General features: G+C 33.8%; 1 protein-coding gene across 1 annotated transcript in view; it reads left to right on the plus strand.

Moving 5' to 3' along the window:
• Nucleotides 1-6,607: 6,607 nt before the first annotated feature.
• Nucleotides 6,608-20,814, plus strand: part of LOC137921641 (atrial natriuretic peptide receptor 1) — a 43,273-nt gene continuing 29,066 nt past the window's right edge. Inside the window, exons 1-2 of the mRNA XM_068764443.1 lie at nt 6,608-6,786; nt 17,095-17,260. Of these exons, the coding sequence (XP_068620544.1) occupies nt 6,608-6,786; nt 17,095-17,260 (345 nt within the window). The remainder of the gene's footprint in view (nt 6,787-17,094; nt 17,261-20,814) is intronic.

The following is a 20,814-nucleotide window of genomic DNA, read 5'->3' on the forward strand; positions in this document are numbered from 1 at the left end:
TAGACCTGTGCTTTGTAGTTTTTTTTTTATTATGGCCCCTGCTATTGGAGGCCTCTAGTACCCCTTATTTGTTAAGATCAGGGTCTTTGTTTACAAATAAATTTTTCAAATTTTTATTTTTATTCTTTAATCAATTTCTTTCATTCTTACCTTTTTTCCTTCACAATATCTTTCATTTTGTTCTTTCATTTCTTCTTGATTTTATCGCCTTCCTTCTATCATCTTATTACTCTTAGGTGGCTAGGTACATTTTTTATTCTTTATTTTATTACTTATTCTATTTTTTATATTACAGTTTTCTTTTTTTGGGTTTGACTTTTTAATACAATACTACTTTTTTTATTCTATTTTTAGTTTATTTTTCCTATTATTAACTGACTAGTTATTTGTGCAGTTTGTTTTGTACCTACTTATCTATGCTGTTTTATTTCTTTTTTATCTTCTATCTAATTTATCACTCACCACCCTGCGAGCAAACGATAGGAATGATGGGCGAAGGTTGTCGTCGCTCATCATTAAGGCGATGCTCTCCAAATCTACTTTTAGCTTTACTTCCGTTTCCAGGGCACTGCGCATCCCTGCATGTGTGGGACAATAGGCCATAAGGTGGGCTACGGTCTGGCCCACGCCCGGTTCGCAGTAGCACTAGGGGTCTTCCTTGAGCTTGAACCTGTGAAGGTACTCAGAGAACTCCCCGTGCCCCGTGAAGAGCTGGGCCAAGACCGCGTCCACCTCGACTTTACGGAGCACGCGATGGGACTGCGTGGCATTCGGAAAAAATATCCTCGTTACCGAAGCCGTCTCTCCTCCCACACACCTCCTATTCCATTCGTCGAGCGTTTCCAGTCAAAGCTGCCGCTTGACGAATGAGATGGGGCATTCCTCATATGCAGGTTTGCATTTATTCTTCAGGGCCGCGTGCTTTGTAGTGGGCGTCCATCGGCTGAGAGTGAATGCATATGAATAAGTAAGTTAACTTAAGCGCCGTTTTCTAGAAGGGAGGCGAAAATCGCCATATCCAATTGTAGTAACATACGCTCGAACAAATCCCATTACAGTTTATATCGAATACGAAGTTATAACGCCGAAGCTACTGCATAAAGTTGGACGGAGCGAGACCAGATATTGTTCTAGGACATTGTCGGGTCAGTGCGTTTATTCTATCGCTCAGCTAACGAGCGCTCCGTAGATAATAAAGTTTAAGTTAACGATCGACACTTCCAATTGCACTGTACCGTCACCTATTATACCGTGCCCTCTGCGCCGAACGACCTATAAACTATAACTGTTACAAGACGCTCGGTTACACAAATTATTATTGTCATATGTTTATGTACTTTATTGTCACATATACGTTGGACACACTGGCCAGTTTCCAAATAATATCTTGCACTTTTCGTCTTACATTTATTTAAAAAAAATATAGACATACTTGAAACACGCAACCGTAAGTTTTAAGATGCCAAAGAGGCGGTGAATACGTTTGAAAACGACGTGAAATTTACTCCCAAAGAGTAGTCAGTTTATTAATTTTCACAATAGTTTTACAGGATGCAACTATATTCAGCTGCTACACTAGAAGCATATATAGCACACAACGTTAATCCGCGGGCCCCGACTGACGATATGCTTTGATCATAGAGAGAACAACTGTCTTGTTTCAACAACAACTGTGTTTTCTCGTCGGCGTCGCCGCAACAAGCGATGCGCTACGAAGGACGTCGCTACAACATACCGCTTTTAAACAAACGTCAGTACAACAAACGGCTTGCCATTCGATACGCCATAAGAACCCTTTGTGATATTATTCCTGCGAATGTACAAATAACTAATAATTTTGTCTATACCGAGAATCGGTATGGAACAGCTGTACGATGTACTTCTCACAACAATTTTTCTAAAGATGCCCTGCGAAAAGCACTATCTTAAAAGCAAAACATTTAAAAATTTATGTACTGATTTTCTTAAAAATTTAAATGTCACCTCTAGTTTTATTATATATTCTAACAAAAGCGAATACTATTGAAATGAACCAATTTTTGGTATCGCTCAGACAATCAGATATGGTAATCTTTTTTCAAATTTAACATATGTAATTAATAATTTAATGTGTACATACAAAATCGCAAAATTGTACAGACAATTTGTTAACGAAGATTTGAGCTCTAATTTAACTAGGATTAACTTGCAATCAATAATAATAAAGTCCTTAATTATGAATATGGAAAATTACAGTTTTTATTCTTTAGTATAAACGGCGTGATTATTATTAATTTGTAATTAAATTAAGTAATAGCAATAGTAATCCTTGGCCTGCGCACAACTATAATGAGAAGAATCAAGTAATCAAAGTAGATGAAGGAAAATAATCGACATAGCCCAGCGAATTGGCAAGTGAAAGTGGCAGTGGGCAGGCCACATAGCGCGTTTAACAGATGGTCTCTGTGGTCTAAGGTTCTGAAATGACCACGGGCCGCTAAGCGCAGCGTACGATAACCATCCGCAAAGTGGTCAAATGACCTTGTTAAGTTGGAAGCCGCTGAATGCAGGCTGCCTCCAACCGGTCCTTTTAGGCGGTGGATGTCATATGACTGAATGATGACGATGAACAGGCCATGTCAGTGGCGTAGCTATGGTATTTGGGGCCTGGGGCAGATTGGGGCTTGGTGCCTCCCCCCCCCCCCAGTCTAAATAATTTCAAAATTCAGAACAGAATGTAGTTAATATATTTTTTTGGTTCAAAATAATAATAAATACATATAAAATAACATTAAATCTTAATAAAATTTATTGGGAAAATTTAAAAACGAACATTCCTCGCTTTTTGGCTTGCAAAGTCATTAATCACATTTTCAAAATCAATAGTGTCGACTAGTTTATGTTCTATTGACATTATTGCAAGATTATTTAATATATTTATCATTAAATAATCTTGCAATAATGTAATAATTTATTATTTTGTCATTTAGGGCCCTTTTAAAAAACACTATTTACTTTAAATTATGGTTTTCATTTTTCTTTTAACATTTCATTATTCATCATTGAAAAAAAAAATTCTTATAAAAAAATTATTTTCAACTTTGGTGCCCCCCCTGCTTGTGGTGCCTGGTGCGGCCACTTCGCTCGCCACCCCCTAGCTACGCCACTGGGCCATGTAGTTCCATCATAAATAAAATATTTATACATTTATAGGAAATACTAACAGCAATATTAATCATAGAAGAGTGTATTATGTTAAATTGTATTATCATACATTATTATGTTATGTACAAAATACTGCTGTGAGTTTGTTCTTCATAATTCTACTGTTTAGCTATTAGGATAATTTCTTTAAGGAGCCTATCCGTCACATAAAATTTTAAAAGCCTCTATACGTTTGGTACTAGTTACATCATTGAGTACCGGGCTTTTGAAGGGTACAACGACACGTCTGTTTGTGGCAGAAAAAGATCTGGCCATTCACATAGTTTGTACGGAAAAGACGATCAAAGCAATAAGAGAAAGAATTCGAAGAAATCCTGTCCGAAAGCAAAAGATTTTATTTCGGGAGATGATAGCATTTAGAACTGTCACGTATTTTAAAAGATGACTTAGAACTTGCAGCCTATAAAGCGTTCTACTTTGGAATAAGCCCTCCTCAGAATTTTAAACTGAACAAACCGTTGCACAAAGAAGATTCGAGATGTTGTGCAGAAAAAATTGTCAAAATAATCATCTTGTTACTCAATATATAACTTATATATAATATATAAGAGATTTCCATCTAAGTACTGACTCGGCATGATGTCTCTGGAATCTTAAGAAGGCTTCAATGTTTATAAATTTCGTAGAAAATTTCCTTTTGTCGAGCGGATGTTTTACAACGATTTTTACGAAATTTCACTTACAATAGGTTTTGAAGGGAATGTGGTAGCTTTCATAAGAAAAATTTAATATTTTCCAACCATAGTTGTTATAAATATAAAACTTTGGCCAAAAAATTTTTGGGATGTTAAAAATGAAATTTATGAAATTACACTAGCAAAAGATAAGTAGTTCGGGTCACGCGAAGCAGGCAACAACAGCTAAGATGTGTTTACTAATTTCAGATGTATACGTGTAATTTTATGTAAATATTATAACCTGCTATTTAAGTACGTGTTTGTTAAAAATTATATAAAAGAAATAGTTTAATATTACTGTTTATCTTTTAGGATCTCTTTTCTTCGTCTTGATCTTTTCTGTAAAACTGATTATCTCTGCATCACTCTTAAGATGACTGGTAGAGAATACTCATCAGACATTAAGTCCGCAATTGAACATTGCATAATGTCAATTAAATAAATATAACTTCAAACTAACCTTACATTTCACTCGGTTAAATCAACACGTAGGTTTTAAAAACGACCATGACTGTATAAAATTCCCTAATAGAAATATTATTACAGTTTCTTTGAGACTTAAGTATAATAATACTTTTAGCAATTTATGACATATGGCCTGTGTTTTCTATCTAGTCTGTTTGAATAAACATTTAAAATTGTCAACTTTAAAATGATGTCTGAAATGAAAATCGTGCTCAAGAATCGATAAATGTGATTATTCTTTAAGTATTTTAAATCGGGTTGAACTTTATAAAGTGTCTGCGCAGTTTTGTATAAAACGTTTTATGCGGTTACAAGAAAATTGCGAAATATATTAAAACAAATCTTTTGTTACACTGTGCGAGGTTTAATGGGATTCGCCCGAAAGTTATGAGCATTGTTATTACTCGTAAAATAAAGGGATTTGTATGATGTTAATGTTTATGATACGAACAACTGTGTTAGGTAACATTTGAATTCAATTGTAGATATTATTTAGAAGTTATGAAACTTTAAATGATAATGAATAATGACGATGTTTATTATTAGTAATCATCTCCTTATTAACTTCAAGGGGATTTCTTGTGTAAAATGTTATTATTCAACAGTACTTTGCGCAGTGACAATCCTATATAATGAATGAAAGAAGTGTAAAAAATAAAAGATTGTATTCTGAGAATTGAACTCACGACCTACGATAGCAAGCCTCACTTCTTTTTCATAGACCTGGCTTGCATTGCTCCTCAAATGATATATGCAGATTCGTTGCGAGAGGGCAGGGCACTGAAAGCGCTAAGCCTAAACCTTTTTTTAAGGCTAGCGAAGTTCGAGGGCCTCCTGGTTATCCTTGGCTCGAGCTCTTGGATCGCTTCGGCGGATGCTCCATTGAGTGCTAGTCTCAAGAAACCTCACCAGGGTACTTCGGTTTGGGCGTCTGTGTAACTCTGTGCCTAATACCGCTGGGCTACAACTGTTCATTTGCTGCTTATGTAAAAAAATGCAGCAGTTCCTTCGAATATACATATTAATCATTTATGGATGTAAAAGCTTTAAAAGTGTGATTGATAAACACAATTTAAAAATCCATAAGCGAACACATATTATTTGTAACTAAGATTCGACTTCATCGAGTTTATATTCGTTATTAGTTTTTTCTCTGATCAATCTATACGCTTTATTAAAGGGTTTCTGAAAAAGTTAAGTAGAAAGCTTCCATTGAAAGATTTAATAAAAATTGTCAAAGAACGTATGTGTGTTGAAGATTACTACATTGTAAATGACTTCATAGAGGATATTAAATGCTTATTAAATAGGTAATATAATATTATTTTAAAAATACAAAGTCTTGCTGAGTTTATTTTACCTGTTCTCCTCAGGTCATTTCATCAGAACAGGTGAAAGTGTTAACATTGCATTAAAAAGAGATGATTTCCACCATATATTGAAAAGCGTATTTTTAATTGATATGATAATATAACCCACTTGCTGTCCGTCAATGTGTACCAAATATATAAAAATGAATGGTTTCAGAAATAATAAATAATGTAATGATAATCATGTAAGAAAAAGTCGTTTCAAAAGTTGTATAACTCTATATTAAAAATAATCATTAAAGCCAAAGTTATTGACGCACTCCAAAGAAGAAATAAATTAATGTAACATATTTCAGAGTAATCATTTTATAGTGTGATTTTAAATACATGTTTTAAAGCTTTGTGTTAATAAATAATTAATCTATTTATTGGAAAGATTTTCTGTATTTTCTTAATTAAAGTGACGACTTTTTTCAGTTATATGTTTTATATAGTTATAAGTTTTAATGTCTTCGAACGCATTAATTTCACGACTTCTCATCAAGGGTTAATGGCGGAGAATGGCGGGATCTGTTGCGCTCTTCACTTTCTTCGTACCCTTTGAGCCTCACACCCGTCTCCGCCCCACACGGGGCGGTCAGTACTGAAGCAGCTTCGTGAAAGACGCACGTTTTCACTGCTGTTAAACATCCTTCAAGTTGAACGTGAATCGTACCGCCTAAGAGTTATATACGAAGTATTTCCTTTATCTCAAAAGTAATACAGTAATAATATATTTAAATCGCTAGTAGAAGTAATAATTGATAGGCAAAAAAATGCGAAACAGTAATTTTAATATTAAGTACAATAGTATAAATAAATAAAAGAAAACAATAAACAAATAATTAAACTAGAAAGAATTCGATAAGTATTATAAACATGAGTATAATAATTCCCCTTTTAATAATCGTTATGATTAATTCATCAATTTCGGAACGAACTGTTTACAAAATTGGAGTCCTCATGGCGTCCAGGTTGGATTCCCCGTTCGACCTGGAGCGCTGTGGGCCCGCTGTGGACATCGCTTTAGATAAAATTAACGACAAATTTCTGGCGCACCACAACGTCGAGCTTCAAAAAGTACAAGGCAGGTAAGGTGATCAGTTTACTCTAATTTTTATTTGACAAATTTTCTTTTATATAATTATAAGAAATATATAAAACTTTTCATAATTTGTTTACTCATTTTTTACAGTACAGCTTTTTACAATTTTATAAAGACGTTATCAAGGCAATATAAGACAATACTGTTTATTAATATATTTGATCATATTTAACTATTTATTTATTTTAAATAGGCACAAAAAGCGTAAAATGTACACGCATACATAATTTTAGTGTAACATTGTACAAATTTAAATATGTTTGAACGTTACGAACGTTTTGAATGTTAGAACTTTCTAAGTTATCGGATGATGCCGAATACAGGCGGCTTCCAATAGGTCCTATTCAAAATCTCTAAACTATGTGCAGCAGTGAACGTCTTACGGCTGGAATGATGATGGTGATATCTAAAACTTAATAATTAATAAAACATAGAAATAATTTTAAAGAGCTCTTTATTTAATAATAAAATAAGACACGAACAATCTACGTTAATTTTGTATGTAAGATTTTATTCTTTGTATGTATGATGTATTTTTAATAATAATTTTTACAAATGAGTAGTCCAACCCTTTCTGTAATTATTATATTCCATGTAATGAGATAAAGCTTCTAGATGTATATGGGCGTACATACTTCTTAGCCTTCGCCAAAGATATTTTAATTTGAGACCGCTTTTGTAAACTCATATTAGACTTTCTGAGAACATGTATTGAGATATTCAAGTTATAAACAAGTTTTTCATACGACGCTTACTTTGAGAAAATCAATGCTCCTTTTGTCAATAGAAGTTTGGTAAATTATAGTGTTAGAATTACTATCGATACGAGGGTCGATTTATTGGGAACTTTGATACGTAATATCAAAGCAAAGTATGTTAGTAAAATAAATCAGTGTTAGAAAATACGAAAGCTATGACGATGTCTTCAACTTTAATAACTATCCTTAATCGTGGTAACAATTTTATTCAAGAAACGCGATATATGTTGACATATTGAATATTTTTATAGAGAGGGTCTAATGGCAGATTTTTGTTTTCAATCATTTCAAAAAGCTATTAACGGTGTAAGGGGAGGGTGTTGCCGTTGATATCGGAGGGAAATGGATGTTACAGTGGTCGAATGAGCCTTTACATTGCCCCCGGTTAAAGGTTTGGTTTGCCTTATCCACGAATGGACTAATTGGGCCGTTTTTTTTGAAAATTCTCGAGGCCATGCGACGAATGTCAATAGAAAAAATTGTCGACGTATGATTAAGGATTTCTTTTTGCCGAACCTGCGACTTCATCCGTCATACTCATTACACACGTGGTTCTAGTAGGATAGGGAAACTTTCTCCCGAAAACTGATCTCTTGTTTTCGGGATATCCCGTGACCATCGAAGTCATCCGACTTGACTCCAATGGATTTTTGGGGTACTATCTCAAAGGAACAGCTTACAATAACAAACTTTCAATTTTTGTGAATTTAAAAGTTCAACTCAATTGAACCAAATTTATTACAACGTGAGGCGCAGAGTATGAGACTTCATATTAGTGTGAATTTATAGAGGATATTCTGAAAACATATTCTTAACAACATAAAATGACAATTTCTGTTCTATGGTTTTTTTAAAACTATAGGTCAAATATTACATTTTTTATTTAAGTATCAAAATATACAACTGCTACCAGATACCTTGTAATTGTCATTTTGTAATTTTAAATAAACTTGTCATATTTGCATATTACTGCGGGCCCGCGTCCTACTTAAAAGAAAAAATGATGTTTAAACAAGTTTGAATTACCTAAAACTTTTATAGTATTTTAAGAAAAGGATAATTAAATGAAATTATTAATGTGAGGGTGTCTTTGTTAAGAAATTACCTAAATCCCTAAACAGTATGATGTTACGTTTTTAATACCTTCCTCTAGATTTTATAAAATTAAGAATACTTTTTTAACTCTACAACTATATTACATTCCCGTGTAATGTCCCTAAATATAAAAAATAGTCCATTTTTGCTATTAACTATTTAAACATATAAAATAACTCACTTTTCACTCTTCACTTCACTCACAACGATTTGACGTCCTTATACTAACTACAAATATTTTTTAAAATCGTTTTTTTAATCGACACTTTGTTTTTCGACAATGGACTCCTCTGAACTTCTTCACATTCCTTTTCTCCTTGCTGTTCTCTCACAGTGCTGTGGTGTCGTCTTCCCATCGTCTCAATTGTCTCCCTTTTTTTCTTTTTCCGTTCCTGGGTCACCACTGTTATCGGTCTAGTTCACTTTTAATTAGTCACTCTGAGTATATGTTCTGTCCTACACTATTTTAAAGTGTTTTTTATATCTTTAAATTTAGTTTTGTTCTTTATTTCTTTCAATCTTACTTTATTTTTTTAACGCAAATATCTATAAATTATCATGTAATAGATTTATAAAGTAATTTTTCTTAAATGATAGCTTGGGAAAAAACTGCTTTACTGTATTAAAGATATATTTTATTACAAAAGTGACCACAAAACAACTCCTCTGAGTTTGTTGTGGGCTTTTCTCGGATCAGGGCGCGTTAAAGCTCTCGTAGCTTTATGTTAAAAATGCCATTTTAGCGAGGATTAATGTGATTCTTGTTTCTATCAAATTCGGTTTTTTATTATTTATTCGGTTCAAATTCCGGAAAGTTTTCTCCAAACCTTTTCAAAATGATGTCACGTGGATAACAATATAAATAAGTGAGAAATTTTGGCTAAATTCTGGTATTATATAAGCTTCACGATGTCGTCATAGGATAGTATGTAAGATGTGATGAAAATTATGTCAATTTTCTTCGTTGTCGCAGTCGTTTCAGCCCATAGACGCCCGATGCAAGGCATATGCCTCCCCCAAAGATATCAACGGCAGGTATGCCGTAATCGCCACGCTTATCAGACGGGTTGGCGATCGTAATGTGATATTATGGTACGCAGAGGACGGTGCTGTTGCTCTGGAAATATGTTTGTGAGCAGTAGTAATCCTATATAATTAATGCACAAAGTGTGAATTGTATGAGATGGTATCCACGGGAATCGAACTTACGACCTACGCTCGCAAGTGTCAGTCAGTCTTCTACCGCTAGCACCAGTCAAATAATCTCCTCATTTACAAGGAATTAGTATTCACGTTTATAGGCGAAATAATTCGTAATTGTATTCCATTTTCTTGTCTTATAATATTCAGGTTGTCGTTTCGATATTATCACCTTTTGAACAATAAATAAAGATACGTCTGCTATTCTAGTGTTATTTCGCTGAACTCTTACTACCTTTTTTTCTTTTCTTGAACCTTTAGGCGTTATTGTTCTTGTGGTCAGAGCTCAGTAAATTTCGTCGTCGTTTAAGCTTATAGACTCCTACTGCATAGGCCTCCTCAAAGATCTATAAGACAATTATACCATAATTGACACGCTTGGTATGTTTTGCGATCGCAGTGCGGTGTTATGGTATACAGAGGACGACGCCCATCCTTTGGAAACTTGTATGAGATTGTATCCCGGGTATCGAACCGGCGACGTAAGATCATATGTCTCAGTCCTCTACAACTGGGCTACCGCTGCTCACCTACCTTTACTATAGTAATAATCCGATTACATTCTGATGATGATGATGACATAACGCGACGAATTGTTTATATGAGAGCTCGTTTGAGACAATTTTTTTTCTGAAATATTATATTTTGTAACATGAATTATCTTTATTAATGAATATCTATCGTCATTTATGCCTATTAAACTTTCGTTTCAAACCAAAAACTATTATGGAGAACTTTTTTACGAGAAGGAATCAGGAATGTTGAGATTCGAAGACGAACAAAAGTAACTGACTTAACCCAGAGGATTGGCAAGTTGTAGTGGCTATGGGCAGGTAACATGGTGCGCAAAAAAGATACCTGGTGCCTTAAGGTCCTGGAGTAGAGATCGCGGATCGACAAGCGCAGCGTGAAACGTCCTTTGTCTGGTCAGATTGTGTAAAGATTTTCGAAAAACGCCTGATGCAGGCCACTTCTTACCGTTACTTTTGCTAATCAACGGGGAAGGCTTCTGAAGGTTCTCCTTTGGACCTACAGCTGATATGAAAATGATGATTAAAAGTTAGTCTAAGTAATAATAAACAAAAAAATATAAAAGAAATAAATATAAGCTGTATAATTATAAAAGCGTCTTTTATATACACCTTTAAATCGATTTTTATATTGTAAAAAAGCTATGTTTACACGTTGGCCCTTAAGGAATATCATATGTTTTGTATCGTGTGTTTCTGGCATATTTTAAACTAAGTGTAGAATATTTGAATAAAACAATTTATAATTATATTTACTCGGACCTGTCAGAGACAGCCGAGCTTTCGGGGCAATGGACGTTAAAACGTGTCACTGTATTTACAGAGACGAGACGAGTGAGTAACTTCGGAGTTAAAAGCTTCCGACTCCACTTTTAAGTCATTTTACAAATATGTTTAATTTGAATTTAGAAATAAAAAACCGTTGTTTTTTCATACATATGTTTTTGTTATGTCATCATCATGATTTTAGCTGTAAGATATCCTTTGCTGAACATTGGCCTCCTCCATCGATTTCCAAAAGGATTTGTTGAAAGCGCCCTGAATCAATCGTTTTCCGACGATCTTACTCTTGTGGATTGCTGTCACTGAGAGTATTGTAAACGCGCATGCCTATTAATTTTTTCGAAGACCTCATATTGATAAATGCGTCTTGAGTGAAAGTTCAAGCCAAGAGTTCTGATGATTGATTGGTAGATTGAAATGACAGTAAGCAAGCAGCAGAGGAAGAGGAAGAAAAAGCTAAATTTTTTACTTATACCGAAATAAAAATAAAGCAGTATTTAATATATGAGGATTTTGAATATGCTGAAAAATTTTATAGCACGCAAGCCAACATTTTAAGAGGTTAATTGTGTTGGTACGCGACCGGTTGCCATAAAGTATCTTTTATAGCTAGGTCTACTATTGTATGCAGAAAAGAATGTCTACCGTGAAATTAGTAAAATTATAAATAGAAATAAAATCTGTTATTTTGAATTGTTTAAAGTTCTATGAAACGTGGTCTTTCACTTTTATCCTCATTAGCAAGCTCTTAGTCCCTCGACGGGCCATGGAGAGGGTTATGCCCAGGATTTCTCTATGATAATAGGAGACCTATCATCAGATTCGATTTCACCAAGGTCGAACGAAAATTCGTCGATACAACCCAGCATATTGGGAAGTTAATGTGGGTGTGGGCAAACTTTTACAGCTCGGAAACACTGGTCTATCTCATAGGTGCTGTCCCCGGACAGACTATCTAGCGCCTAGAGTAGGTAGCTGCTGGGACCTCTAGGTTCTAGAGTAGAGACCAGGGACTGTAAGCCGTTGGATGCCAGTATAATAAACAATACTCGTATTTATAGACAATTTACAAAATAAATTAACGGCATATCATCTAATTGGACATTCATTGAATATTTAACTATCTTATTTTCACAATCCTTATTTAAACATCTTGAATAAATTTGCGGTGTTTTCAAAATAACGTCTTATTTTGACTGTAAATTATGATGAAATATAACGCCGGGAATGAAATATTAGAAGACCGATAAACCCAAGAAACCGATTTAAATATAGAATATACGAAAAGAACGTATTTTTATAGCGTGACCTCAGCGTCCGATTCTTATTCGAAACATACATTAACTTAAAAAAATAGCTTTTTGGGCGGCGTATTTATTTTTAATATTTTATTCGCTCTAGTTATAATGAAAATAACAATGAAATATCTGATGTTAATGCAATAAAACACAAATACGTTTTTAAAAGTATTTATGTAGTTTATATATTATTGATAAATGAGAAAAACTATTAACCTGTTACAGTGGAACATCTAGGTATATAATCAAGAATCCTTATTATATTTGATCACGACAGAATTCCCATCGCTAGAGAATAACTTTACCGATTTTATTTAGTTTTTATATGTTTCCGAACACGTTGTGGAAGGTTCTTAAAGGGTAAATATAAAAAAATTGCGCTACGAAAACTTAAAAAAACTTTCCGCAACGACAGTTCGCTATGAACTTCGCGCGTTTGACAGTTCACTTTAAGGTTCTAATTGATTATTTTTACCTAAGATATAATAACATTTGTCGTTTCTCCTAGATTTAAATAAATAAACATTTATTCTTCTAATAGATTAAGCTTGGATATTGAGAAAAAATATGCTCTTTCTCTGAAACAAATTAGAGATGAGAATAAAATTAAACGGAAAAAGCACGTAATACTAGACTAAATATTTTATTATAAGCCTAAAGCCTCGATTGTTGCTTGCATTATTAAAGTTTTAACTATTTATTAAAAGTATATAAGTACATGTAAGTTTTAATGTTACAATGTGCGTTATTATTACTAATATTACTCAAAAAAAATCCTTATACATCAGTTTCTAATACACTTGATGAATTCAGGCGCCGAACAGCGGGTACGTGCTTTAAATGGCGCTTAACTAAACATTACATTTATGTAAACCTTTTTTAATTTTGAAAAATGTTGCGAATGAATCGTGCCATGACATTTGATTCATAGTGCCATCAACGAAGCGATTCTCTGGTTGCGTAGTTGTTCGCTGACCGTTTGAATACGTTTTTTTTAACCTTAAATAAATAATTATAAATCAAAATGTTAACATCTATGTGCAAACAATTTAAAACCGTTTGTCAATAAAAAAAACTGCAAGACCGATTGATCACTACAAGTAAAATAATCTAAAAACAAAAAATTGACCGATGTGTCTGTTTAAACGCGTTTCACGGTCTCACTTTATATATGTAGGTCAGTCGGTTGGCGTTATGATACCTTTTATCACACGATATGCGACAGCTAACTCGGACCCGGGAAGCTTTTCTTTCTTTAAAGGACTTTATAGGATAACTTGCGTTCACCTGGTTAAGCTGTACAACAAATAACGATCCGTTTTAATAGGTATGTAGGTAAATAGATTCATTGTTGACTTTTATTTTCAAAAAACATTTTTTTTTGTAAATCTAGCCAACATGCGCTGGTTAGCCAATTGCATTTGGTCCCGTAGTTTTTTTCATTGCTTTATATCCGTATGAAATGTTTTTATTTTTTTTGGTAATACTTAATAAATAAAATAAAATACCTCTCGGGAACAATATTATCTCCTTCATACGTAACAAAGACTCAGGCGACTATATTAACATATTTTTTAGTTTTAAAAAACAATAGGCGTTACGTTAAAGTACCTGTTATCATCATCATTATAATTTCAGCCGTACGATGTCCACTGTTGGGCATTTGTTTTGCCCATAGATTTTCAAAAAGATGTATAACATCTTCAAACGACTTTAATAAGGTCGTCTGTGCACTTTGGGGACTTTCAGCCTCCACCACCGCTCTGTGGTCTTTACTCCAGTATCTTAGGGTCACAGTGGCCATCTTTTTTGCACACTATGTGGCCTATCCACTACCACACTTCAACTTGTGATTGTTGGGCTACGATGGTTACTTTCGTTCATCTATGTATCGCTTCATTCCTGGTCTAGTAGAGAAATACTATGCATAGCCTCTTCATAGCTTGTTGAGAATGGGGTTTATTATATTTAGGTAACGTCTCCGCTAATCAACATTTAACGACTGTTATTTGGTAGGATTCTCAGGGTGACAGATGTCAAAACTTTCACCATCTGTTAAAGTAATTTAATGTCGGATGCAACAAAACTAACATAATTAAATTTGACTTATGGTTTTCCAATGCCAAATCCGTGTATTCCACGAAGCTGTGAAGTTTTACCACGCTAAAAGGAAAAAATTAAAGAATTTATGATTGCCGATCGCGGGTTTCGATCTTAAAGTTTACTTTGTGTGAATTGTAATATTAATAAAATGTTTAAGGAAAACTTTGTGCCAAGAACCTGTATATACTTTGGTCAAAATTAAGTAAAGTATTTTCTTTATCATTATTTTTATTTCGGCTCCACGACGTTTACTTCTGGTAATAGGCTTCCCCAAAGATTGCCATTAGGATGGCTTGGAAGCGAAAAGCCAGCGTTTTTGGCGAACCACAGCTTGGCCAGTTGCTATTGCCTGGCTAATATCACTTCTACCACTTTGGAAAGCGTTAGCGCTGGGAGATTAAGACTGTTTACAAAAAAAAAAATACACATAATAAAATGATGCCATTTCATTTAAGTTAGCAACTGAATTTCATTTTAGTTATTGAAATGAATAGTATATATAATTCGTCATTGTGGCTAATTCCATGTAAGGCCATTTTATTTTTTTGCGTGAAAATTCCTTAACTTCTTGTGTTAACACATCTCATTGCAGGACAACAGAACGCACCACGATTATCTTGTTTATTTTCGCACATAGTCTAACGTTTATATAGTTTTAACTTTCTCGTACAAAGGATAACTCATATAACAATCAACTGACTCCCCTCTTAACAGTAATTTAGCAAGTTTATGTTACGACAAATTTGAAATTTGAACTTTCGTTTATGACCGTGTTAAGTCAGCGATCGTTACGAATTTAATCCTCCTGCTTTATTAAATAATATATTGGATTGCGTAATGATTATTTTTGTTTCGGTGATTTCTGAGGGAAAATCATTGAATACTAAGGAAGATTATATAAAAAAATATATTATTGCATCCAGCAATCGTTTTATATTTTATAAGTCAGAAAATAAATGTTAATTTTTGAGTAACACATATAATTTCTCACGGGTCATTTGCAATGTAGTGCAAAGAAAGTGTAGTGTAAAAAACTACATTCAAAATACGCGTCAATGATAAATCTCTCAGACTTCGTATAATATTCCAGTTACAAAACCTATAGATATAGAGATACAGATAACACACTAAAGGATAATGTAATATGAAAAGTAATAGTAAGTCTTCTGAGTTTATAAATACAGCTTTCATTTCTTATAAAAGAAAAATCTTTAACTTTATCCGTCTGACGATTCCAGACGAAATAACCAGCGCTAATTAGAAATTGTTTTGTAGAACTTCCAATATTAATAAAACCCGTTACAAGTTCTACTACGAATAAAAACATTTCTTAAAAGGAGTAACATTGCCAGTGCAATTCAAGTCATAACATTTAATTACAGACGCTTCTACAACTTTTAGACGTCTCATCTCTGTCTTTCATTTTACAAGATATTTCAGATATTTGCAGTGTCCTTTTAAGCTTGAAATTACTTGTGTTCATGTAATATGGGAATAGTTTTTCCTTGATAAACTATCACTGTCAAGTCGGGCAGGGTATCAATAAATATATAAATATAAATTTACATCAAGAGTGTATAAAAGAGATGAAATATTATTCTCTGAAGATATTAATAAATAGGGACAAACGGCAAACAGATAAATTGCATTATTCAGACATATTATTTATTAACAAATGTTATAAGTCTGATATAAGATTGAAGCAGAAATGAACACATCTGCAGAAGGTTATCGACGTAGCTCAAAGAAATTCTCGTCTGACGTGGCTCTCTAGTTCGTGGTTCTCTAGTGGTAGACCACGAGCCGGTAGACGAGGCGTAGGTGGGCCCTACACTAAGTGGACCGACCACACAATTCACATGGCAACAGTCGCTGGATGCAGTTAACATAAGACCGGTCATTGTGGTGATCCTTGGTGGATGCCTATGGCTTGCAGTAGCCGTCTAATGGCTGACATGATGATGGTGATGAAATGTTTTTGATTTACGAATAATTACTCGCCTTGTCTGTGTCTTAAACGTCACTTCTGGCCATGACGAAATGTCTGCACACCGTGTAAATATTTTGTAGTCATTTTTTTATTTTTTGATACATTTAAGTTGTCTAAATATTTAAAAGCCTTTTTGAAATTATTAGGACCACGATTTTTCTACAATAATGTTTTTTTAGATTATCGTTTGTTCTGCTTATCAGTTGAAGTTAGACTACGAAAACAAGGGACTAATTGGTTTACAAGATTCGATAATTCGCTATTCGCTTATGCATTCTTTATCTTAATGCTAAGAGAGTCACAAACGCGTCCTGATGTAAGAAGAGGCCACAACAAATTCATACAAGTTTTTTTTTTGTGATCACTTTCACAACAGTTATATGGTTACTGTCCTTTATATAGGAATAGAACAATTTTTTCCGAGCCTTGTTTTGGTTTAAAAATACTTCAAAATTTTACACAAGATATTTTAGACATATTATATGATAGTTTATTATAATATGAACCAGTTAATTTTGTTTAATTTGTTTGGTACAGTTATCCATCATGTTCGGGGGCTATTGCACCAGGATTGGCAGCGGACATGCATTTCAAGGACGACGTGATTGCATTTGTTGGACCAGCGTGCGCGTTTGCCTTGGAGCCTGTAGCCAGACTTGCCGCTTACTGGAACACCCCCATTATCACCGGGATGGGAGATCAGGTTAGTTAATAAAAGAAGAAATTAAAAATAATACAATTTTTATTTAGTTTTTTTTTAACCTGCACGAAATTGAAGTCCGTTACTATAAAAATTGTTATAATCTATAAGCATGGAACATGTAAAGACGTATTAACTTCACTAAGGCCGGATTTAAATAGAAATTGGCCCTATTTTACCTAATAGGATTTTTTACATCTCATTTTTACGTGAGCGTAATTTACAAACATAAATATAAGGGGAGGAAGGAACTTCTAATAAAATACATTTTTACTACAATATTTACAAATATCTTAAATGAAACATTGTTGTTGATAAGGTAGATGCGGTTGATACTATATATACATATATATTTATATTGAATACATTGAAGATTAAAGCGAAATGTAAGTCAGAAAAAATTGTTTTATAATAATTCGCATAACTAAACCAAAAATGATGTCCGTTTTAGTATTGAAAAAGAAAACGATCGTAAAATTTTCTAACTATTTCTCCTTATTTTCAGTCTAATGTTACGTAGGTAGCTCGTTGGTAACACAATTAGTCTATAGGAAAATTCTGCCCTGTTTATATGAGTGACGTATGTACATTTCGAAAATATCATTACCATCATTTCAGCCAACATATGCCTGCTGCAAAGCGTAGGTTTCTTCAAAATATTGCCACGTCTTGAGCTGCCCGTATTCAGTGTCTTCTTACGACCTAGATTATGTCATCAGTCCGCCTTGAGGAAAGGCCTATCCCTGCCTAGTCTACTGGCTGTTGCATCAATCGAGAACCTTTCGGCCTGAACGAAAAAATTTTTTCATTTATTCATGTTAGCCGATAGCTCATCCAGTGACTTCCCGCGAATTTAACTATTATCATTGGTCCACCTAGTGAGGGGCCTCTTCACGCAGCGTCTACAGCAGTGATTCCCAAAGTGGTCTATATCGACCCCTAAGGGTCTATGACAACGTGCAAGGGGTCTACGTCGGCGAAAAAATATTTGGGGGTCCATGAAATGAAAATGGGGGTCCACAGGCTGGACATCATTAGCCGAGGAGATTTAAGATTAACCCTTACAAAATTGACAATTTATAATTAAAGCATCAGGTTCATCCTTCTCACTAAAAATATTGACTTATTGCTATATATGTTATTTTATTTATAGAATATTTTATGTTTATTTAATGTTACGTATATTTTACATAACAGATATAAAATTTTTATTTTGAGTAGTTTTAATTTAAATTCAATTAATAAATTTATAAATAAACATGCGTTTTTACTTTAAGTTTTTAACATTAAACTTCACTACAGTTAGAAATTTACAGGAAATCAATATCAGGTAAGTAGGGGTCTACCCAACACGGAAAAACATGGCGGGGTCTACGACACAAAAAAGTTTGGGGAACTCTTGTCTTGAGACTCGTATTTGTCATTCGACCGCCACATCAGACAATCAAATCTTCAAGCTGTATCAGTGATCTTTGTTCTTTTCCGAATCGCCTAATTTCTGACACCTTAATTATGATTCGAGCAGCTCAGGGCCGATAATCGTGAAATTATTCGATGCAGGCCTATGCAGTGGGCGTCTATCAACTGAAAAGAAGAATTATAATGATATCTAATTATACTAAGGGGTTAGTGGCTTATTAAAAGATGTTTGTAACACTTTATCAATTTATTTAACACACGAACAAATTTTTATTAGCGCTTGAGAGCGAGCAAAAAGGACGTGCATTCGTCGTGGAACTTTGGGGCGCAATGTGCTCTGCGACCGAGTGAAAGCGGGCAATAGAACAAAGGCGCAAAAGAAATAAAAGAAACAAAAGTAACAAAAGGTCTGCGCCCGCGTCACCGGTGCGTGCATGTGCTCGCTGCACTAATTCGGCACACTAAGTTCGCCCGTCGGCTACGCTCGCCCACAAAATCTTACACCTATTATTCATTCAGACATCACGTCAATGTATATACGACTCCCACAATACTTATAATTTTACAACGAATAAAATTTCCACTGATGGTAATTACAAGTTAATTGTCAGTTCGCATGTGTAATCGGTTACGATATCGCGCGCCACAGCCTTGCCACTGTCAAGGTCCAGTTAAGTAATGCTCGGTTATTTAGTTTAATTCATCCATTAAATAGCATCCCTGGAGAGATTTTACGTAAAACTCTAATTAACTTCAGGTACTTACACACAGGTACTTTCATCAAGACTAATTGATTAAAGTAATTTATAGAACGTATTTAATTCGTGTGAATGATGTTTTGTTTTAAAATTTATTTTCTTTTAACTTAACCGATTTATTTTATCATTTGTTTAAGTGGATGTTGTCTGATTGATAGTATTAATGTTAACTTATGTTCAATAGAACGTTATAACTCCAAACCTTTTAGGTTGTGTTTATTAGTAAATTGCTTAGTCGCAAAACTTTCATAGAGGCTTTCAGCAGGATATCATTGATCCGACCACTGCTCCGTTAGCGAGTACGCTTTTTAATCTCATATTTTAATAGTGTCTATAAAATCGCGATAAGAATTCTTGTGCTTTCCATTCCTAATAAAAATTGTTGTAAGGTAGTTTGGTTGCGGCCTTTAATTTAAATATTTGTGTTCTATATGGTCACAATGGCCAATGGAAACTAATAGTCCTTTCTCTTAGAAAAATAATTAGTGAAGAAAATATGACGATATAAAGTCTGTAAACTTAGTCTTGCTTTAAATATTGTAACAAAGAAAAACTATATTTTTATTATACTCAATTATTGCTATTACAGTGTCATTTTATTATATTAATATAAAATCATTAACAATATGTAAAGCTTGTTTGTAGTAGTCTCCATTGGCTGCAATTCAATCCTTTAAATGTTGAGGCCAGTTATCAATAGCAGCATGCACTTTTTGGAGGGCTGTCCCTCCAATCTCCAGAATAATCCTGTGATTATTCTTCTGAACCTAGTGTTGTTAAGGGGCTTAAGTACCTTCTGATGAATGGCATCTTAATACACTTGTGCCGATGTTTTGATACCTATTTCACAAAAATATGGCTCACTCACTCCTTTGTAGCTAACACCCCACCAAACCATCACTGCAGTCGAATACTATGTAAGATACACTCTGTTTACTCTTGAGTAAGTTTTTAAAGAGCTTTAAAAAAATATATTCTTTAAAATTTTTTGCTCTCACAAAATATTTTACAATATATTGGCGCGAAAATAAGAAAACAACCAATGAACAATCATGTAAATATGGCAGATTCTAAATTTAAAAATTATTTTGTTTATTTTTAATTGTAAAAGTATATTTGGCCATACTAAGTTTACATGTAAAAATTTGGTCTATATACAGAAGAATATCAATAAATTTAAGAAAAATCGTTATGTATATAAGGTTGGCCATATAAATAAAGAAAAGCTTGTTGTACTACTGATTATTTTGTGGGCAACTGTGTACGTACTCTTCCATGTTCTCTTGTATTCATTACTCACTTCATGTACTCCTCCATCGTCTGTAAATTATCTTGTAATAAATTTAAGAAGTTTATAGAACAAAAACTACAAAAAAATAA

The sequence above is a fragment of the Battus philenor genome, unplaced genomic scaffold (assembly GCF_028537555.1).
Source record: "Battus philenor isolate CCGP_79_NKW_IND1 unplaced genomic scaffold, ilBatPhil1.0.hap1 SCAF_19, whole genome shotgun sequence".
NCBI lineage: Eukaryota > Metazoa > Arthropoda > Insecta > Lepidoptera > Papilionidae > Battus > Battus philenor.